This window comes from Physeter macrocephalus, chromosome 4 (assembly GCF_002837175.3).
Source record: "Physeter macrocephalus isolate SW-GA chromosome 4, ASM283717v5, whole genome shotgun sequence".
NCBI classification, from domain to species: Eukaryota; Metazoa; Chordata; class Mammalia; order Artiodactyla; family Physeteridae; genus Physeter; species Physeter macrocephalus.
In genome coordinates this window covers 52,158,769-52,182,365 of record NC_041217.1, presented here as the reverse complement: position 1 = coordinate 52,182,365, position 23,597 = coordinate 52,158,769, and the positions used below count along the sequence as shown (strand labels likewise).

The window sequence follows — 23,597 nt, the reverse complement described above, 5'->3', positions numbered from 1 at the left end:
GTTTGAAAGTGTAAAGTACTTAGTGAAATATTTTAAATATGACAGTAGTCAATTTATGCAAATATTTCTCAGTGAATACTTTCTGTTTTACTATTCTATTTATAGATGCTATATCTAAATAAAGATCTAAACAAAAGATCCCAAAGTTTTTAGAATCAAAGAATTTTTAAATTTAAAGGTGCCCTAGAATGAATCTGCTCAGTGATAAGCCTCAACTGGGTCCAGATCATGAGTCTCTGGACCCCACCCTCCCATCCAGTGCCCTTTATACTGTGCAGCGCTTTGTGTATATTCCAAACATCATTGCTCAGCTATTAGCACTTGGTCTGTCCTTTTCTGAAATATCAAAAGAGAATGAAAAATCAGTGTCCCATGAGGTAGTTTGTGAAACAGAAATGAAATGAATAGGTTTTAAGATTTCATGTGACATGACATATTTCAACTTTTTAATTTATGATAGTCATCCTTTCACTCATATTATACTTTTATAAGCCTCAGTAGCATTTCCCTCATTGTTTAGAGTTCTTACTTCTAAACTCTAATGAATCAGTGATGTTTGCTTTGACTTGAAATAGAGTAGGAAGAATGAGATTGTATATGGACCAAAGAATGTCTATGTTTGCTTTTCTTGAGATAAGTGACTTCAGAAATGTGTCCTGTGCCTACAGTCAGATTTTTTCTGAACTGGTGAATGTAGTTAAATAAGAGTTTTCTTAGTTCAATATCAAAGACTTTGAGAATTTCAAGGTCTTGGTTTCTTCTAAATTTGTCTTTTCATCCAAATGTTAATTTAATTTCCTCTGTTTTTTATTTGTTTTTAACAGATAGCAGAGTCCTATTTCCAGGAGGAGGACTGTATCCTTTTCTTAATTACAAGAAGAAATTCACAGATTTCTTAGAGAACTGCCCTGTTTTTAAAAACTGAGATTTACATACAATGAAATGTATAATCTGTTGTTTTCACTGGGTTTTAATTGTTGTATGCACCAATGTAACCATCTCAGAAAACAAGATGTAGGGAATTTGTCACTCCAGAAAATTCTCTAGAACCACCCAAATTTGACCTACCATGAACAAGCCCTAATTTTACCAAAATGTAAACATTTGTGTGTTGGGGGGAGGGGGGAAAGCATGTTGCCACAAAAAAAAAAAAAAAAAAAAAACCATTGAATTTTTTTCTTTTGAATTAAACAGAAGTACAAGTCAAGTAATATTCTTATGTTAGAGTCTGTCAAGCGTATTATACATAGTAAATCTCATAACTGTCTTAGTGTAGCTATATATCAGTAAAGGGAAGATTGAGTTCTTCACTAGTAATAGAATAAATGTTCTCAAAGGAGACTGCATGTTAACTTTTGTATGGGAAAGATTTATTCCCTTGGCTTTAAAATTTTCCTCATTTGAAATTGTTTTTCAAAGATGGCCCAATATATACTCTAGAAAGATTGTATCCTAAGTATCTCTATTTCCCCATTTGTGTGATTTCTTTTTCCTCCTAACCTTATTGACTTTCACCACAGATTGAGGGATAAGCAGTTATCATCCTGAACCCTGTCAAGTAAACTACTAAAGGAAACTTCAGACAGTGGCAGTTCATTTCTAAGTAGGCAGGAAATCAAATTCTTATGGAAAGGAAGCTAGAACTACCCAAATAATGAGTAAGATGTAGTGCAGTGCAGATCAGCATCAGCATCCCTGAGAGCTTCTTAGAAATGAAAATTCATGGGCCTTAGAATCAGAGCTTCTGAGGATCAGACCCATGAATCTCTATATTAGCAAGATTTTCAGTTAATATTTATGTTCAGTAAAGTTTGAGAAACATTGGTATACTTTTAAGCCATGCACAGAGGAAAATGGAATTGTCTCTGCTTCTCCCTGGCCTATTTTATGATTCCTGGCATATCTTTAAGACTACAAATCAGAGAGAGAATTAAACCTCTGAGTGATCATGGGAAGGACAAAAAGCTAAAACAGGGAGTTTTTTCTCTTCCTTCTTTCTGGGTCAACATTTAGAACATGGCCCAAAGGAAGGTAGACAGTTGGACAATTTATTATGACTCATATGATGCTAAATGTGTGATACAGATGGAGAAGGCCACAGTTTATAAGAAAACCTACCAAAAAATAGAAGCACATAATGATGAAAATCACTGTGGCAAGTTAATTTTTTTTTTTTTTTAAGTGTTCAGTGAGAAATAAGTAAAGGATCACAGGCAGTTGAAATCAGAAACAAACGTTTGACTAGAGGGTAACATAGTTGCTTGACAGAAGATAATTTAAGGAGAGAAAAAAAAAGCGGGGGGGGAAACACTTAGATTACAGGATTCCACATGGGTCCTATTTCTAATTAAATTATATTTAATTGACTCTCCTAGAGATATTATTAGCAAGCAGGCATTCCTTGAACGTTAAAACTTTCTTTTTGTTTCTACTGTTTGCTGATAGAATAGAACCCAGGTAGCTACTGCATGATATGCTACATTAAAATTTACCTACTTCAAAACCAAGAAACCTTACTTAAGTTTTGTTTAAATTTGAAAGTATTTAGGGCTTCCCTGGTGGCGCAGTGGTTGCGCGTCCGCCTGCCGATGCAGGGGAACCGGGTTCGTGCCCCGGTCTGGGAGGATCCCACATGTCGCGGAGCGGCTGGGCCCGTGAGCCATGGCCAATGAGCCTGTGCGTCCGGAGCCTGTGCTCCGCAACGGGAGAGGCCACAACAGAGGGAGGCCCGCATACCACACAAAAAAAATAAATAAATAAAATAAAAATAAAAGTATTTAGAGTCCTCTCATTTTTTGGTAAGCTTCAAATTTATCAACTGATATAGGACATTATTCTTTAGGCTGGATTTCTATTTTCCTCAAATTTTCTATTCAGATGAGAAAGCAATGAAATTCATTCAGCTCGAACGACTGTATCATGAGCAATTGCTCGCAAATCTTTCTGCCATTCAAGAACAGTGGGGTGAGTACAGACTAACAGAATGTGGAATTATCAATAATCTAACAAGTTGCTCTCTAGAAAGTTAACATATTTGACCTAGTTTTAGGAAATAGACGTTTCTAGTCAAGTTAATCTTGCAAAGAAAGTAGCATTTTTACCACAAGTTTATGTCATTGTAAGAAAATTTTTCTCTTTGTATTTTGTTCTTCATATCAGTGCCAAGAAAAGAACACTTGCAACTGTTTGCATTTCTTCTGATCCCTTTGTATGCCCTATTGGCTAATTTAGTCTTTGGGATAATATTTACTTAGAATGAAAAGTAATCACTTAGCTATTTCTGTGTTAACTTTGGGGTTGAGAAGATACTTTTGCATGATGATCTTTATCAGTGGTGCCAGTTAACTATTTTTTCAGTCCTAAACATGTTTTGTAACAGCCAGTGACTAACAAATATTTTAAATTTAGAAACAAAATGGAAAACTGTACAACCACATACAGTTACATCTTTAAGGAATTCGGAAAAAGGATTTAATGGTGAGGATTTTGAACGGCTTGCTAAATTTTGTACAACACATCAAGAGTAAGTACTTCAGTATTTGTTTACAATGAGTTGGAATAGAATATTGAAGAAGCACTGTAGCATTGAATATATGAAATACAAGATTCATTTCTTTGTTTTGTTAATGCTTTCAACTGGAGAAATTAAAAGTTATAAAATGATTAGGTTCCTTTCTCAGCTTTTATCTGTTTCTTACACTAAACTCAGCGAAAGGTCTACTTTACAAAATTCAAAGCACCTTCTAATTAGAAATGTTTAAATGTAACTTCTAATTTAGATTACTTTTTGATTAAGAGATTAGGTGATTCAAATGGAAAAATTTGTGTTAGGATTTTTTATTATAATTTTTTTTCAATGTTGGTATGTTTGTCAATGTTTCTATGTTATAGTAAAAACACATTTTTAAGAGTAGTCTAATACTGGAAAGCAAATGCACTATGGTATTTAACCAAAATACTGTAGAAGGAAAACTCCATTTACCAGATAATTTTAAGTTGTTTGATTTGTATCAAAGAGTTGAATTTTTTTAACTGAATATAGTAATAAAGCACTTAAATATATTTTTTAATTCATTATTTGAAGACTCAGAATTTTAAAGGTGAGGGGACATGATAGTGATTAAACTAGTACAGATTTCTGGGATGTACAGTTTTCTTGTGTTAGTCAGTTTGAACCTTTGAAACAGTATTTTTATGGATTTTGCATTATAACCTAATTTCTTAGTGAGTTAAACATGATAGTGATTAAACTAGTACAGATTTCTGGGATGTACAGTTTTCTTGTGTTAGTTTGAACCTTTGAAACAGTATTTTTATGGATTTTGCATTATAACCTAATTTCTTAGTGAGTTAAATAGGTTAACTTTTGACTTTGTAGAGGTTTTAAACAATGGAATCTTTTAAAATAGATAAAGGAGATTGTTTTCTTACTTTCAAAATTTCAATATAGACACTTTTTCTGCCCTTCCCATGGAACTAATAATTTTTTAATGTGTTACAAATGTTTTAATTATTTAAAAACAAATATTTATTGAACCTAATATGAACATGACTTTTTTTTCTTTTTTTTTTTCTCTTTTTAAATATAAGGTAACTTGCCAACATATAATTTAAAAGCTAGTCACATTGCTTCAGATCACTAGAGAATTTCTGGCTAATGAACGGTGGATAGTATAGTAAACAAAACCCCAAATTTTTATGCTTTAAATTTGATAATTTCCCAAAATTATACTCCTAAAATTTTTAATATAAAAAATATTTTTGAGTTATACATACATTAAAGTACCCAGCTTGATGAACTTGTACATGTACAGATACATAGTGTAACTACCAGTCTGACCAAGATACAGGACAGTCCAGCCCCTCAGAAAGCTCCCTAATTTGTGTACAAAGTCAGTACCCATCCCCCAAAGTAACTACTGTCTGAGTTCTATAACAGTGTATTTGCCTGTTCTATAATTTAATATAAATGTAATCACACAGAGTTGATTTTTGTATCTAGCTTCTTTTGCCCATGGTTATGTTGGTGTTACATATTGTTGCATGTTATAGTAACTTGCTCTGCTTTACTGCTGTGTGGATTCATTATATGACTGTGCAGCAATTTATTTATCCATTATATTGTTAATAGACATTTGGTTTGTTTCCAGTTTTTGAATTGTATGAATAAAATGGCTGTGAACATTTTTGTGTATGCTTTTTGGTGAATATATGCATTCTTTTATCTTGGGTATTTCCTAAAATATAATATTTAAAGATTACTTTTGTTATCTTTTTCTGTGGGTAATGCATATAAAATTATCTTCTACCATAATTTTAGACTATAATGACAAAAACTAAAATTTTAATAATATCTGTGAAATGCTCTTGAAATACATTATTAGCAAAAGGTTGACATTTTCCCCCCCGAATCTCAGTAATCTCAGTATTTATAGCGTCTATGGAGGTTTTCATTAGTTATTGGCCATCTAAGGAGATTAACACATGAGATAGCTGCACTTTGAACTATGTGAACCAGTGGTAATGTTTCAGCAGTGGAAATGTTCTGTGCTAATATTAGAATCCAGAGAAGCTCTATTTTTTTTTTTTACAGCCCTTTCAGTGGCATTTGTTTGGAAGCATATTGCTACTGTAATTTTTTTTTTAATTCTTTTTTTTCTCTCTTTTTTTCTACAGTCCTCTTTTATCCAAACATAAGGTAAGAGATTTTCTTTGAAAATGTCTATAGGAAAAATATTGTGTCATGTTTGTTGTATGGACTGTTTTAGAAAATAATGAAACCTTTCTCAAATTATTTTCAGCTTTCTAATTTAATGTAATAGTTTCCTCCAAAGTTTTTTTTTTTCTTCTTCTTCTTTTTAAAAAACTTTTTAGATAGCAGCTGTACAGAAGTCCCTGGGAAGGAAATACTTTACTCAGTTAATAGTATCTGAAGATCCAAAGGAAAGAGGAGCTACAGCCAAAGAGCCGGGTATGTTTTTAAATTACAGTGGGATATAAGAGATATGCCTGCCTCTTGTAATAAATATTCTACAAGTGTTAATCTGAGTTGCTGTGAAGGAGTTTTTTTGCGTATACCTCTCCTACACAAATAGCAAAGCAAGACTTTTTTACATTGTGTAATTCTATTTTTAGATATCTAGTAGTAGGAATGATAAAATCTGAATTCTTATAAAAACATAAAATTATTTCATGTTTTCAGTAGGTGGTTATATGTGTCTAACAGAATATGACAAGATTGTACAAATAAGCTCTGAAATAGAATTGGTTTTAGTGTATTCAGACATCCCTTTCTGTTAAAAAAAAATCAATTTTTGTACAAACTATCAGAAATTTTTTCTGTAAATCTAGATATTATCCAGATAAGCTCTGAATCCTTATAGTTTATCTATAGTAATTTATTCTCTTCCTTTTTTTTTTGACTAACATATGGTATACTTTAATTTGTACATATATATTTCTATAGCATTCATAGTATATTTTATAGCACTGTGTCTTATGTCAAAAGTTAAAGATTTCTAGAAATTTTTTTTCTTACAGTAGTAATGTATGTCCGTTATAAAAACTTTAGAAAATAAAGATAAATAAGTATGTTTTAGGGCATTTATTTTTCCTTGTTTATGATTTTAGTACTAATTTATATTCCTGGGCTTTATGTTCCTGGGCCTGAGAGCCCTGATAGTAAACAGGCAACATCAGGTCTTTTGACTTGAGTTGCCTGAAGAGGTAAGATGACGACGATGATGCCTGCAATTTCACTTGCTTTTTTCTCTTTACTTTTTTTCCCCCAAAATCTTACTTTATCCCACCTTCCCTTATGAGGCAAATTTGGGTTGCCTTAGGTCAATCCTACTATACTCTGTTCTTCCTGTCTCTTTTTTCCAGTCATTTTTATTTTGGAAATCAGAATACAATGAGCTTCATAAAAATCTTAGGGGAAAAAGTCACAAAATAGTCACCTAGTTTGGATGTGAATGTGTCTCTTTGCTGTGAGCATTGGGAAGAAGGCTGTTATTACATGCTGATTGTTTGAGTCTGACACTGCCCAGCACTAGCTTGGCACTACTTCTAGCTTGGCCTCTACTGCGAGATAGGTGGCACAGACAGGAAACTGAGATACCACGTTTAAGCCACTTGCTTAGTGCTTTGATTCACAACTACAACCTGGGTCTTTTGGTTTCTAATTAAATTGCAGCATACTTCTGCTAAGTAAGTTATGTGGATTTTCAAAGACTTTCACACTGCAGACATTTCATTAATAGCCATTTTATGGGGAGGGTGTGGACTAAATTCCGGAGAAAGAAATCTTGCCAAGTCTGATAAAATAATATCTTTTAAAGAAAAATGTCAAATCTCTCATAATGAGCCTACTCAGATTGGTTATTCTATGAATAAATACATAGAAGTGTAAGAAAGAATATGAGACAAAGAGAAATATGAAAATATTACTTTAAATGATTTGTATTTAATATATTGTCCTTGTTTTACCCCATATTCCTTATTTCTAATGTCTTACATGTTCTACAGTATAGACTTTCCCTTTTCTTTCTCTCTACATATCTTGGTCTTAAGGTCCTTATATAATAAGTAACTTGCTTTTTTGTGTGTGTGGTGGTTAAAGACATTGTTTCTGGAACCAAACTTGTCTGGTTTGAATCCTCTCTCCGCCACTTAAAGTTGTGTGACCCTAAGGGACTTCCCTGGTGGTCTAGTGGTTAAGACTCCGTGCTCCCAATGCAGGGCACATGGGTTCCATCCCTGGTTGGGGAACTAAGATCCTGCATGCCACACGGTGCAGCCAAAAAAAAAAAAGTTGTGTGACCATAAGCAAGTTGCCTAATTTCTCTGTCCCTCCCTTTCCTCAGCTCCAAAAGGTGGACATTAATAGTTCTTACCTCATAGGATTCTTATGAGGATTAAATTAGTAATTTCATTAAAGTTTAGAACAGTACCTGGCACAAGGTAAGAAAAATATGTGCTCACTGCTCTCATTACTCTTCCTCCACCACTTCCTCCTCATGTTATCACTACCCCCTACTACTAGTATTCCATTAATGTTCTCTATGTGTTATTCATTGCTCCTTTTCTAATTAATCTACCATTATTAAAGTCTTCAAGTAATTTATGTAGTATTTTATATTTTCAAAATACTTTTATGTATATTATCTCATCTTTTCCTCCTAACAACCAATTTAAGGTAGGCTAAATCATTTTAAGAAACTCAAGGAAGGTAAGTGACTTATTCCAGAACAGAACTAATTAGAACACAAAGCTAAACCCTATTTTTCTGACCCTGAAGCCCATGCGTTTTTATTAATTTATATTTTAATTCATTTTTATTAAGTAATATTTTATATGTAAAAATAATATGAAGCATACATACATTTTAGCAATAGATAGAAAAATGAAGACCTGTGAACCTTGTACCCAACGAGGGACTAAATTGTCAGTTCTGTTACAGCTACCTTTGTGTTCCTCTCTATCCCATCACCTGCTTCACTCCATTCCTGAGGTAACCATTATCCTGAGTTTTCTATTTATCATTCCCTTCCCTTTTTTTTTTTTTTTTTTTTTTCCCTCCGGTACGCAGGCCTCTCACTGCCGTGGCCTCTCCCGCTGCGGAGCACAGGCTCCGGACGCGCAGGCCCAGCGGCCATGGCTCACGGGCCCAGCCGCTCCGCGGCATGTGGGATCCTCCCGGACCGGGGCACGAACCCGTGTCCCCTGCATCGGCAGGCGGGCTCCCAACCACCGCGCCACCAGGGAAGCCCCCTTCCCATTTTTTAATCAACTTTATTGAAGTACAATTTCCATACAATAAAATGTACCCATTTTAAGTGTATAATTTGATGAGATTTGACAACTGTATACACTCATGTAACTACTACCCCAGTCAAGATATGGAACATATTCATCACTCCAAAATCTTTCTCCCAGCCCTCTTACACTCAGTCCCTCCCACCTCCAGTCCCAGGCAACCCAGGGCTTTCTCTTATTATCAGTGGGTTTTCCCTGTTTTAGAATGTAATATAAGTAGAATTGCTCAGCATCCTTTCTTTTTTGAGAGTCGCCCATATTGTTGTATGTATCATTAATTCATTTCCTTTCATTGCTGAGTAGTATTCCACTTTTTCACTGTACCACAGTTTGTTTATCCATATACCTGTTGATAGATATTTGGGTTGTTTCCAAGTTGGAGATATCATGAATAAAACGGTAGGAAGTTTATTTGTAGATACATGTTTTTATTTCTCTTGGGTAAAGAACTGAGGGTGGAGTCATTGGGTCACAGGGAAGGTATACGTTTAGCTTTCTAAGAAACTGTCAAATAGTTCTCCAACGCTGTTGTCCTATTTTATACCCCACCAGCAATATATGAGAATTCCAGGTGTTCCACATCCTTGCTGACATGTAATGTTGTCAGTCTTTTTTTTTTAAGTCATTTTAGTGGATATGAATGTCACTGTGATTTTAACTTGCTTTCCCCTGATGACTGAGTGTGTACATTTTTAGTTTTGAATTAGCCTCTGTAGAAGTTGTACTAATTTATACTATTACCAACAGTTCAGATTTAATTTAGGCACATTTCTTTCCATCTGCTAAAATAGATATTAACAATGAAAATTTCTTTTTCAAGCCTGATATCACTCAGATGTTTTTAACCTGATGATAATTAATGAGATACTCAGAAAATATAAGAAATGTGTTAATTCACGAATGCTTTAGTCTCACATCATGTATTGTATAGGGGATTTTTCCCTAAAGAGAATTCATGGGGGAATGGGAGATGAGAGAGTAACGCAAAGGTATATGCATTTGTAGAACATGTGTTAGAACTTAGGTTTAAGTCTAACTTCTCATTTTAGAACTACCTCTTTAATTTGGTATTATTAAGTATCTTTCATACACTCAGCTTTTATTCCATTTTTATTTCATCAGAGTAGAATTTTTTTTTTTAGTACATCTTAAGTCAATGCAATAGGGATTAGTAAACTTACCTCACTAGATCTTTGGGTTCAGGAGAGCCAATTAACAGAAATTCATGTTAATATTAACAGAAACATTAACAATAAGTTTTATACTATGATACATACTTGTAGAAAATTCAGAAAATATTTTTGGTTAAACATAGTGGATCAAACATTTACTTCCACTTTTTTGGGGGGAACACTATTAAAATATCTGAAGGGGATCCTTAAAGGCAGAAAGCCAGAAGGACAGAACTGGCAAGGAACCAGCAGCAGATATGACATCCAGAAAATTTTGGAAGCTGAAAAGCAGATAGATGGGTGACACCTGGCTTAACATACCAGAGAAAGCCAAAAACTAAGTGTCTACAGGGAAAAGGTTGATTTCTGCTTGGGAATGTTTGGGAATTGGAAGCACAGAGGGTACCTCTAAATTTCAGGGTTTAAGGTTGGGCTAAAAGTCTGTACAAGAAGCATTTAGACCTTTATATTTCCCTTCTACCGAATCGGAGGCCTGTTGGAAGCTAGACACAATACAGCAGTGCCTTCAAAATTGCGAGAGAGAATGTTTTGTAACCTAGAAAACGTTACCCAACCAAAGTTTTAGTCAGGGGTGAAGAAGTAAAGACTTTCAGATGTGAATAATCTTAGAAAGTTTACCTTCCATGTACCTTTTCTTAGGAAATGTTCTACTAAGAGAGAATAAACAAAGAGGAAGACCTGGGATTCAGAGAAAACAAGGTTTCCAAAATAGAGCCAAAATGAATTCCTAGGATCACTGGGAAAGGAAATTCCAGGATGATACCTGTGTAGCAGCCCTGGAGAGGAGTTGCAGGTCAGGGACTCAAGAAGGATATGTTTTAAAACTGATGGTACCTGTTGGTACATATGCTGTAGTTGTATATCTGTCAGAGTTTGAAGATGCATAGGTAAAGTTTGTTTTTTTTTTAATGAAGTAATGAGGCAGTTATCAACACCAAGGAAAACAAAGCATAAATGAGAAAGGAAGATGTATCAGAGTATATAGTGTGGGTCAGTTGTGAATAATATTTACAAAGCCATAGTAACATAAACATTTGAATATTGCTTTGCCCCAGAATTGTGTTGAATTGTAATGGCAGCTAGAGGAGGAGAAAGAAAACATCTTTGTTGGGGAAAGGAACCATGAAAACTAACTCTCTTCCATAGTAGGAAGTCAGTAGGTGGTCTCTAAAACTGAAAAGTCAATAAATAACAATGTAAGTCTTATCTAGAAATGGAGAGTAAATATGAGAGGAAACAGCTAAAGGAATTGAAAAGTGGCTGCCCCTAGAGAGCAGGAATCAGACAGATGGGAGGGTAAGGCAGCAGACTGTTTTTCATTACCTGTAAAGACATGTTGTAAGTTTTTCCCCCAAAGCATGATTTGATACAACAAATTATAAAATAGCATATATTATGTCTGATTTGGAGACTGAATATGTATTAAAAATATCACTTAGATTTTATATGGCATCAAACAAACTATAGCTACTCTCCTGATCTAGTCTGAAACTCTTGCCCTTTGCATCTTAAATTACTACTTTTTTTCATATTTTATATTGTTTCTAATAGTGGAATGAAGCAAATGTTTTCAGGCCAGTATTTTATAAGTAATACATTGTACCTATGCGTAGTCTTTATTACACACCACTTAAATGGTATCTTGCTTCATTAGAAACAGTACTTAAAATGATTGTATTTTGTCTAAGTAACTAGTCAGCCACATCACTTTCTACTCATGTAATGGCATCTCAGGCTGATTCTCTAACTTTTCAGTCACTTATAGCTATTAAATAGTCTCATTTTGATTCTTTATGACTTAGTCGTTTTCAATTCCAAACTTTACCATAACACTTAAATCTCATTTTATTCAAAGCTTTTCTCTGTCCACTAGCTCTGCAGGGGCTGGGAGCATGGTCTGCTCTCTGGTGAAGCTAGCTAGACTAGTGCATAGGACGGAATCCAGGCTATGGGGACATGTGGTGGCTCCGGCAGGACCGACTGAGGAGGCACTTACTTCCAAGTTGCTCTCCTAGACATCTGTGGTCCTTTAGGTAACTGGCCCTCAGCTAGAGACAGCACATCCCGTTCCTCTGATGTGGGGCCCTCTCCGCCCTGTGTTTATGCTATTTACTCTCTGAATTCTATGGATGTGTTTTGAGGGCCGTCTTCTGAACCTTTGGGTACTGGGAACTTGTGGAGGAGAGCTTGGCCCCCTTTCCATCTGGCAGGGGCCCTCTTTGCTCTGATGTCCCACATCTTAACAGAGAGGCAGACCAGCAAGCTCAGTGGTGAAGCAGACAACCTAATGGGAATTAAAATGTCCATGTGTTTTTTTTTTTTTTGCAGTCTTCCAAACTTTGAATGATTCCTTGGGGTGGGACAAGACAAAGAATGCTGTACTCTCCCCAAAAGAGACCTATTTTTCCTTGTCCTCTTCTCATCTGATGTTCAAGTTAAGGTGTTGGGGGAGGTAATACGAGCTCTAATAAGTTCAGCAGTGCAGAGTTGAGGTGGCCAGACTCCATCCCTGATTCTCTGAAACCAGAAGATGGCATTTAAGTTCTGCCTTTTCTTTGGTATGGTATGTGCTACCATTGCCAACTGGTAATTATTAAAGTACCAATAAATGAAAAACCAGGTAGAATATAATCATCACCATATTTCATCCTTGATTTTAACCTTTGGCCCATGATTTGTATAAATTAAACAATATAGGACAAAAGAAAAAGTCAAAACTCCTGTGGTAGTTAGGAATGCTTAATCGACCAAAAACTGAATCATGAGCAAGCTTCTCTCTTATCTACTAGTTTATGCATTCAGTATATATTTTGTGAAAGTTTTTAATGGTTTAGTTTTAAAGTGAAAGAAAAATATTTTAAATTGTTTTATTTAAAATAGAAATTGAAAGAAATATTAAAATTCCAAACCCATTTCTGCCTGGTACCAAGACTTATGCTTTGTACCACTACCTTTGACTGCCTCCCTTTAGGAAGTTAAAGTAATTTTCTAACACATTAATTAAGGATGTTATTATTAAGGATATTATGCTTAAATAAATTTGAACAGAACAGACTTATGTTCCTTGGTTTAGTCTTAATAGATCAGAACCAGTATTGTTTTTCTTATACTTTAAATTATGTATTACTATGGTTCATCATGTAAAAATATTTATTTAATATACCATGTCTTAAATACACTGAAAATAATTTTTCTACACTTTAAAATATTAGTTTAAATATACACAGCCAATAAAGCTCAGAAGAATATCTTCTAAACCTTTGAAAAAATGAGTTTTTCAATTATAATGAAGACTAAATTATATATTCATATTTTAACATGTTTTTGAAAAATCTCTGTTAATTTTCATATCTAAAGGATTACTTACTAAATGTTTAGGATGTTTCCTCTACCTAAAGACACTATTATCCATCAGGTAGAATTTCCATTTCAGAGGTTTAGAATATCATTGTGTCCCACATATTCATGTCCTTTCTCTTCCCTCCTGTACAAAGTTCTGTTTTGAATCTTAAAACAGCTTGTTTTCCTTCGTTTTTAGAGAGTGAAACTTGTCTTGGCATGGAATCAGGAAAAGAAAGCCAACATAAAAAAGAGACCCGGGAGAGCAGTCCCTGCTGTAATCAGATGGACAGGCAGGCAGATCCCCTGAGCCTTCCGGTAACTGCAGGGAAGGGCCACACGGAGGAGCCTCTCTGCAGCGCTGAAGCCACACTGGAGCTCCACGCCCTGCCCTTGGAGTCGGCAGGGAGCAGGTCTGGGCTACTCTCTTCAGGGAATGCTTGTGAGGATGACAGCCGCTTGCAGCTGACTCAGTCAGAGGCCAGCCAAGATGTGGCTGAAATAGAGAGCATTGCTAAGGACTCTAAGGTTTCCAGCGAGTCAGTGATAGAGCCATTGATTTTACCAGGCTCCGACCATATACCTCCTGCGTTGATTTCTGAGGGTAAATACTCACAGACGCGAAGAAAGGAACTCCAGTTGCTACTTCAGGATGCTTCTGAGGCGTTGCCCACAGACCAACTTGAGAACAATGAATTAAATGAGCTGCAGCAACCTGATCTTACAGACAGTGATGGAAAATCACCACAGGGGCAGACTGACTCAGAGGGCTCTGAGAGTGTACTTTGTGAGAATAATCGAGTATCTAATTTAAGTACAGTGCTTCCAGAGGTGTATATGGCCCCAGAGGAACAGGGAGATAAACACGAACATGTCAGTAAGGAAACAGAAGACTATTTGAACAGCCTTTTAGAAGGATGCTTAAAAGATACTGAAGATTCCCTTTCATATGAAGATTACCAAGAGGAAGACCCTGATCTCCTTCAAGATCTTTCTCCTGAAGAAGAATCCTATAGTATACAGGAGAATCTGCCTTCTGATGAAAGCTGTCTTTCTCTCGATGATCTTGCAAAAAGGATAGAGATTGCAGAGGTAAATTTGAGATTTAATATAAATATGATTTAATATAAAATACGATTAAAAAGATGAAATTTGAAAGCACATATATGCTAAATATTGCCTTGTTTTTGTAAATTTTCCCTGGCCTGAAACATGAGGGGGAAATTTAGTTAACATAAATTTTTAATCATTATGTATAATCATGATGTTTATACCTCAAAAATTATATTGCATGCCTACAGTATAGTAAGCATTATGTACCTCATTTTTCCTATTCTTATGATTTTTATTTGGCAGTCCTGGGAATTATTAACAAGATAAGATTCGTTACATTCTTGTAAGGAAATCTTATTTTTCTTCTCATACATCTAGAAGATAAAATATATACTCACTGTTTCTTCTTATTATTAATGTATTTTAAAATTCTTTAAAACAGTATAACAGAATGAAGGAAACATTTTAAAATACAATAAGAGTAGGAGATACTGAATGGATTTATAAGCTCTAGGTTTGAACAAACTTAATACTTACTACTTGACTAAGTCAAATATTACAAATAATTCAAAGTTTTAAAGTTTCTCTAAACAGTAATTAAGCTAGTCAAAAACCAGAAAAGGGGGCAGGAGAGAATATCAAGATGACCATCCTCCTTTGTTTGATAATACAATTTTTTAAAGTTCGGCGGGGGTGGAAAGCCATACCAAAACTATGGCGCCTCAGGAAGGCAGCCTGACATAGTGGAAAGAGCAGAGTCTGGAGAGCTTTAGTTCAAATACTGACTCCACCAGTTATCAGCCTTATGGAGTTACTATCTAACTCTCTAATTCTGTTTACTTCTCTGAGAATTAGGATGCTAACTACTTTTCTTCTTCTTCATCTTATATTTTTTTCCAAGTAAGCTTTTAATTTAATTTATATCCATTGTTTTCTAATTCTGCATTATCACTGGAAAAAAAAACCCATCAAGTAGAAAATGGAAATGTAACAAAGACAAAATAGACAACAGAATACATATGAAAATGGAACCCTGTGAAAGCTTTCTAAGATGATTACTGTTACATGACTAGCTTCCTTTATTGCTATTTATAGTCAATTCTCCATCAACTATGATTTTTATTCTTAATTTTTTCTTGACAAAATTAGATAAAATAGTCATTCTTTTGTTTATTTTAACTAGATCTTTTTATTGCCATTTATAGTCAATCCTCTATAAACTGACTTTTCTTCTTAATTTTTTCTTAAAATTATTTAGTAGTGCTTAATGAGTACAGAGTTTCTGTTTGGGGTGATGAAACTTTTAGAAATAGTTTTGGTGGTGGTTATACAACATTATGAATGTAATTAATGCCACTGAATAGTACACCTAAAAATGGTTTAAATGACAATTTTATGTTTTATATATATATATATATACATATTTTTAAACCATAATTTTTAAGAATAGTAAAAAAAAATTTTAATAGAGCTAATAGTATAACACTGGACCTTCTCTTGTTTATTTTCATCAGACCTCTGGTACAGGGAATTATCAAAGCAGAAGTCACAACTATATTCAAATCTAGCTTTAATACCAAAAAGTTACCATTATCTGACTGCTTATTTTCAAGTTGAATCAAGCTGACCTTGTATGGTCTAATTTTACTTTTTTAAGTATAAACTGTGAAGAAGGACCAGAGTACTCCTGTTGAGTCTCCCTGCCTTAAAGGACATTTGTGGTGGGGAATTACTGTTAAATTAACATTGTACTACAACTAAATGGAATAGTCCTTCCTCAAACTCGTAATGTCGATTTTTCCTGTAGATAACACCTAGCTAGAGGTGGAAATTATATGTATGTACATTTTAAAGTTGTCTTTCCTGTGAAGTTACTTTTTATACATGATGGTCCCCTTTCCTAAAAATCTATTGGTCTATTAAGTTATACTGTTTAAAAACCCCAAAAGCTACATATGACTAACAAAACTAGTTCACTTTCCTATGATAATGCTAAACAGATTGTTTCTGAGTACTTCCTTCTCCGTTCTGAAAAATATACCTTTAATAAAATCTGCCTGTGTCAGGAAAAGTTTTTAAAATTTCAAAACTGGAAATCACTATGCTTACTACTTCCTTAGTACCCTAAGAATGAAGTTTTGAGCTAAATAAAATGTCCAGGTAATAGTGGGTTTGCTTATAAGTACAAACTTCTTTTTAATCCAAACACTGTTTATTTCATGCTTTCAGTGTAATTGTATTAGGGATATCTTCATGTGTCAGGTGCTGAGGATAAGTGAGGAATCAGATGAAGTTCTTGGCATTTGGGGACTCTCTGCTGCCACTTTTTCCCATACTTTTGTGAATATAGGATACAGAACATAATTTCTTAATAACTAAATAATGTTCACGAATATTTTTCCTGCCCTCAGGAACCACTGAGGCTTGTGAGCCTGCTTTCCTCCACATCACTGTGCTATACTGAGTCCTTCTCTCCGAAATCTATCATTTCTTCCTGTCAGTGACTCTGCCCCTTACAGATTTCCTTACTGCTTTTCACTCTTTCTACCACTGTGTGTATGGTAGAATATAATAGTACGTTCTCTCATTGCCAGTTTTCCCCTTTTTTCTTGTATCTCTGCTTTAATTTTCTTGTCACTTCTGCATTGCTCAGCTCTGGCTTCAGTGGAACTTGGCCTTGATAACCATTACCAGCACGGTGGAAGTGTCTGTTGTGTTTTTTTAAAACAATTAGTTTCATCACATAAAATGAAGTATTTATATAAAATCTCATAGAGAACTGAAAATTTAATTCATTAATATAGAGACATGTGGGGGACGTCCCTGCCAGTCCAGTGGTTAAAACTCCAGGCTTCCACTTCAGGGGGCACGGGTTAGATCCCTAGTCGGGGAACTAAGATCCCACATGCTGCATGGCACGGCCAAAAAAAAAAAAAAGGAGACGTCTAAATGAAACTTCTCTAGGTTTGGAAGCTTTTCCAAAACCAGAGTAATTTTGCTGAGTAAAACGATAGCTTAATATCTGAAGCATTGGTGTTCTTTCTTATGTAAAAAAGGTGACATACTGTCATCAAAAGTATAATCTCTACTGTTTTAAAACAGCATCAAAAACATTTATGCTCATTTCATAGATTTTTGTTTTTTTAATATTTTATTTATTTATTTGTTTATGGCTGGGTTGGGTCTTTGTTGCTGCGCACAGGCTTCTCTATTGCAGTGCGCGGGCTTCTCATTGCAGTGGCTTCTCTTGTTGCGGAGCACGGGCTCTAGGAGCGTGGGCTTCAGTAGTTGTGGCACGCAGGCTCAGTAGTTGTGGCGCACGGGCTTAGTTGCTCCACGGCATGTGGGATCTTCCCGGACCAGAGCTCGAACCCGTGTCCCCTGCATTGGCAGGCGGATTCTTAACCACTGTGCCACCAGGGAAGTCCCCATTTCATAGATTTTTTTAAGAAAAAAAGTTTACCATATGTGGAGTGTCAGCAAGTTAGAGAGATTCACTTATTTATCACCTCATTAAGTAATTTTCATGAGTGACTTCTGTGTGGGTGCCATGATATTACAGTTGCAGTGATTAAAAATTCAGAGAAGGATGCTGTATGTATGAAGCCTCAGTCTAACAGTTGTCTGGTGGCAAGTGTTACCTGTTTGCTGAATTTGAGTATCCCAGTTTTTAGAAAAAGATGAAATTTTGTCCCAATACCTATAATATACTGACATTATTATTATTATTTTTTTTTTTTTTTGCGATACGCGGGCCTCTCACTGCTGTGGCCTCTCCCCCTGCGGGGCACAGGCTCCGGACGCGCAGGCTCAGCGGCCATGGCTCACGGTCCCAGCCGCTCCGCGGCATGTGGGATCCTCCCGGACCGGGGCACGAACCCGTGTCTCCTGTATCGGCAGGCGGACTCTCAACCACTGCGCCACCAGGGAAGCCCACTGACATTATTTTAATGTCAGAATACAAACCCCTTTTACCCAGGAACCTAGTAATGCTAACAAATCATTGACTTGCTGTGTTCTGGAACCTGGGAGGGTTGCATCATCTTCTCTTTAAACTCTTTAGCTGTTCCTAGCATCAAAACCTTAGAGAGGAAATATGCTATACAAGTTCAAGTTGGCATTAGGATCCAACCTCATATTGCTAATAAAAGTACACTCAGGGCTTCCCTGGTGGCGCAGCGGTTGCGCGTCCTCTTGCCGATGCAGGGGAACCGGGTTCGCGCCCCGGTCTGGGAGGATCCCACATGCCTCGGAGCGGCTGGGCCCGTGAGCCATGGCCGCTGAGCCTGCGCGTCTGGAGCCTGTCCTCCGCAACGGGAGAGGCCACAGCAGAGGGAGGCCCGCATACCATAAAAAAAAAAAAAAAAGTCCACTCAGCGTACAGTAGGCTGTTTGTTACATGTGTGGGGGTGAAGGAGTTGTTTTGTTTTCTAAATAAGTAACACGTCAAGTATTGGGTAAATTTTACAAAAAGTAATCTATTCACATTGAAAATAGTCATAGTATGTAATTCAGAGGTCCCTTTGTGAGCAGATTTTAGCAACATGATGTGCCATATAGAAATAAACCATTCATTTTTCTTCATTTAACATATGTGTGTGTAATCTGTTTGCAGAGATGTCATATGTTCAGAAAACTATTTTAAATGCTTCAGATTCAAGTGATTTTTGTTTTTAGAAATAATATCCGAATGTGATAGCTGGAGAAGAAGCCACTTTACTACTGCTTGGGTCTTTAAAAAGCTTTCAATCTGAAAGAGGGCAAAATATGTTCCCTGCCCCTCTGTCTTTATTGGCAACAATTACTTAGATATCTTCAGGTCTACCTGTCTCACAAGAAACAAAATAGGGGAGGACATAACCTAGAACTTTCTGATGGGGAGAAAGATGAGAGCCCAAAATTGGTTTTGAGTTTGTCTTCAGAGAAGCTGTCTAACCTAAGTGACTTCTGTGCAATAGTCATCTCTGTCTCTTGGCCAAGATCAGGAAAGTTAAGTTACATTAAGACTAGCCACTGTGGGATTCTCTTAACAAGTTAAGATGGGAGGCTGGGACTAAGCAGTAGGATTTTATGAAATCATATAGCTGTTCTTTGGATCTTGGACAAAGGAGGGTCTTAGAAACAGCAATCATGGTGTTCTTGAATGGCTCTTTTAAGGGGAGCAGGGGAAGTCCGGCTTCCTCACAGAAGAGGAAATATCGTCTTCCAATAACATAAGAGGGTTCATGGAAAATGTTTGACCCAGGACTTATGTAAGTGTCTAAATGAACCCCAAAGGATTATCCAGGGATTACCTATCTTTTCTTTGTGCCAGATGGTCTGGTCTTTGCCTTTCTTTTTCCTCCTGCCCTCTAAATTTTCTAATTAATTAATGCTTCTCTTATTTGTCATGTCTCTTGCACCCAGCTCCTTTTCTTTTCCATTTAAATCATTCTTTCAATTTACATCTTTACTGCCTCTTCCTGGACTTTTGCAATAGCTACTTAATAAGTTTCCCCATTCCTCGTTTCCCTCTCCAAATGGTCTTACATTAGCACTGTATAAACTTAGGGTCTCAAACTGATACCCAAAGGGGCCAGTCAGACAATAGTAGTAGATGAAATGACTTAGTTGTAGGTGATAGGGAGAATAGAATGTTCCCATGCCTTGTCTAGAAGGCTGAATAGCTTTTTGAAATACTGTAGATGAAACCAAAAACACCTGAGGGTCTGGGTCTAACACATAGACTGTTCATTTAAACCTCTGCTATAAAATAATTTTTGCTTGTCAGTCTCTTCCCACGACTCCATTTGGCTCCAGGATAAAGGCTGTACTAAGTGGCTTGTTATTCAGGACAGTTGGTAATCTGGCCCACTTTACCTTTCCAACACCATCTCCTACCATTCCTTTGTTCTTAACCTATACTGTGGTCAGCCTGGCCTCCCTGCTGCCTTCCAGATACACCTCACATATTGTCACCTCTGATCTTTACCTTCTGTCTCAGGTGATGAACTCTTTTCCACATATTATTTCTTCTCAACCCTCAAGATCTAGTTCGTGACTTTTTAGCACATAGAGTGCCAGGCACAGTGCCTGCCATGGTCAGTACTCAATAAATGCTAGCTGCTGCCCTTATTTCTTGATCACTGAAGTCCATAATGAGGGAGGGGCTTGAACACCATTCCTCCTAAAGTCCTGTCTACCTGTAATATTCCCTTGTTATTATAGGACACACGCATGCGTGGGCGCATTGCATTGGACACTAAATTGCAGACTCCTTAAGGGCAGGGATCTTGTTGAATACCTTCCTGAATTCTCTACAGAGCCAACACAGCCACCTATACACAGTAAGCCTTCCTCCCCGCCTCCCCCTTTTTTCTTTTCTTTTCTTTTTTTTTTTTTTTTGACCTAGTTCACTTAGAAAAATAAATTACCTTTAAGGACAGATTTGATTATTTTAAGGGAAATAGCTATGTTATTCAAATAAGTATAGGCTAGGTGCTGTCTTTATATAAACTGCTCATCTATATATTCATTTGCTCTTTGGCACATTTCTTGAGCACCTACTGTATTGTAGAAACTAAGGAGGCACCAGTGAACACAGATCAAGTACCTGCTCTCGTCACACTTACTCTTCAGAGGGAGGGACACATAATAAATGAGTTCACATAAAAACAAACAGTACAGTTTCATATATTGGTAGTGGCTCTGAAGAAATCTCAGCAGGGTGAAGGGGTGTAGAGAGACTGAAGTGGTGGGTAGGATGGAGGAACAAGCTCTGTTAACCAGGGTGTAGGGGAAGGCAATGGGAGGACCAGCGGGAGGGCCAGCACATCTGGAGCACAGTGAACAGGAGAAGAACAGTAGGAAGTTCAGGTGGAGAAGGCAAGCTGGAACTACTTCCTTTAGGGCCTCATAGACCAGGGTAAGGAACTGGAATTACATTTAAATGGTGGTAGAAGTTTGAAATGGATTTTGAACAGAAGATGTGACTTGATTTGTTTCCTGCCTGCTCTATGGAGACTAGCAAAATGCAGGTAGGGGCCAAAGAAAGGCAACCAATCCAGTTATTGCAATTATTCAGATGAGATATAATGAAGGACTCAGTAGTGATGGATGTGGTGAAGATATATTTTTGAAGGGAGAACTAAAAGGATTTGCTAATGGATTAGATATGAGGTATGGTGGTAAGGAGCAGTTTTGAGAGGAAGAGAATCAGGAGTTCTGTTTTGTTTTAGAATCTACCTATCTGAATGATTTACTGGGGGTTAAAAAGTGGGATGGTATCTTGATATTCTTACCATTTCTTTTCCTATTTTATACTTATTAAATTGTCCCTTTAAGCAAATAAAAGCTAGTTACAAAAACATGAGATAGTACCTAATCTAGAAACTTAGGTACATTATAAAACTCATATTTTTATTTTAAAAAACTTTTTTCCTTTTTATTTATTTATTTTAACACTTTTATTAGAGTATAATGGCTTTACAATGGTGTGTTAGTTTCTGCTTTATAACAAAGTGAATCAGCTATACATGTACATATATCCCCATATCCCCTCCCTGTTGCGTCTCCCTCCCACCTTCCCTATCCCACCCCTCTAGGTGGTCACAAAGCACCGAGCTGATTACCCTGTGCTATGCGGCTGCTTCCCACTAGCTATCTATTTTACACTTGGTAGTGTATATGTGTCAGTTCTACTCTCTCACTTTGTCGCTGCTTACCCTTCCCCTCCTCATGTCCTCAAGTCCATTCTCTACGTCTGCGTCCTTATTCCTGTCCTGCCCCTAGTTTCTTCAGAACCTTTTTTTTTTCTTTAGATTCCATATATATGTGTTAACATACTGTATTTGTTTTTCTCTTTCTGACTTACTTCACTCTGTAGGACAGTCTCTAGGTCCATCCACCTCACTACAAATAACTCAATTTTGTTCCTTCTTATGGCTGAGTAATATTCCATTGTATATATGTGCCACATCTTCTTTAGCCATTCATCTGTCGATGGACACTTAGGTTGCTTCTTGGCTATTGTAAATAGAGCTGCAGTGAACATTGTGGTACATGACTCTTTTTGAATTATGGTTTTCTCAGGGTCTCTGCCCAGTAGTGGGATTGCTGGGTCATATGGTAGTTCTATTTTTAGTTTTTTAAGGAACCACCATACTGTTCTCCACAGTGGCTGTATCAACTTACATTCCCACCAACAGTGCAAGAGGGTTCCCTTTTCTCCACACCCTCTCCCGCATTTATTGTTTGTAGATTTTTTGATGATGGCCATTCTGACCGGTGTGAGGTGATACCTCATTATAGTTTTGATTTGCATTTCTCTAATAATTAGTGATGTTGAGAGCTTTTCATGAGCTCCTTGGCCATCTGTCTGGCTTCTTTGGAGAAATGTCTATTTAGGTCTTCTGCCCATTTTTGGATTGGGTTGTTTGTTTTTTTAATATTGAGCTGCATGAGCTGTTTATATATTTTGGAGATTAACCTTTTGTCCATTGATTCATTTGCAAATATTTTCTCCCATTCTGAGGTTTGTCTTTTCATCTTGTTTATGGTGTCCTTTGCTTTGCAAAAGCTTTTAAGTTTCATTAGGTCCCATTTGAACCACCAGAGGTGGATCAAAAAAGATCTTGCGGGCCTCCCTGGTGGCGCAGTGGTTGCGCGTCCGCCTGCCGATGCAGGGGAACCGGGTTCGCGCCCCGGTCCGGGGGGATCCCACGTGCCGCAGAGCGGCTGGGCCCGTGAGCCATGGCCGCTGGGCCTGCGCATCTGGAGCCTGTGCTCCGCAACGGGAGCGGCCGCAACAGTGAGAGGTCCACGTACCACAAAAAAAAAAAAAAAAAAAAAGATCTTGCTGTGATTTATGTCAAAGAGTGTTCTTCCTGTGCTTTCCTCTAAGAGTTTTATAGTGTCCGGTCTTACATTTAGGTCTCTAATCCATTTTGAGATTAGTTTTGTGTTTGCTGTTAGGGAGTGTTCTAATTTCATTCTTTTACATGTAGCTGTGCAGTTTTTCCAGCACCACTTATTGAAGAGACTGTCTTTTCTCTATTGTATATCTTTGCCTCCTTTGTTATAGATTAGTTGACCATAGGTGTGTGGGTTTATCTCTGGGCTATCTATCTTGTTCCATTGATCTATATTTCTGTTTTGTGCCAGTACCATACTGTTTTGATTACTGCAGCTTTGTAGTATAGTCTGAAGTCAGGGCTC

The 23,597-nt window shown here is 36.7% G+C and overlaps 1 protein-coding gene across 4 annotated transcripts in view; it reads left to right on the top strand.

The window, feature by feature from the left end:
* CNST (consortin, connexin sorting protein) overlaps positions 1–23,597 on the top strand; it is a 136,174-nt gene that overhangs the window by 97,976 nt on the left and 14,601 nt on the right. For 3 of the 4 annotated variants that reach the window (XM_055084200.1, XM_024133637.3, XM_055084201.1), the window contains 6 exons: positions 825–855; positions 2,878–2,964; positions 3,409–3,523; positions 5,677–5,698; positions 5,875–5,971; positions 13,549–14,441. In XM_055084200.1, the coding sequence (XP_054940175.1) occupies positions 825–855; positions 2,878–2,964; positions 3,409–3,523; positions 5,677–5,698; positions 5,875–5,971; positions 13,549–14,441 (1,245 nt within the window). Of the gene's footprint in view, positions 1–824; positions 856–2,877; positions 2,965–3,408; positions 3,524–5,676; positions 5,699–5,874; positions 5,972–13,548; positions 14,442–20,609; positions 20,731–23,597 lie in introns of those variants that run through there. The other variant, XM_055084202.1, reaches the window with a different exon arrangement.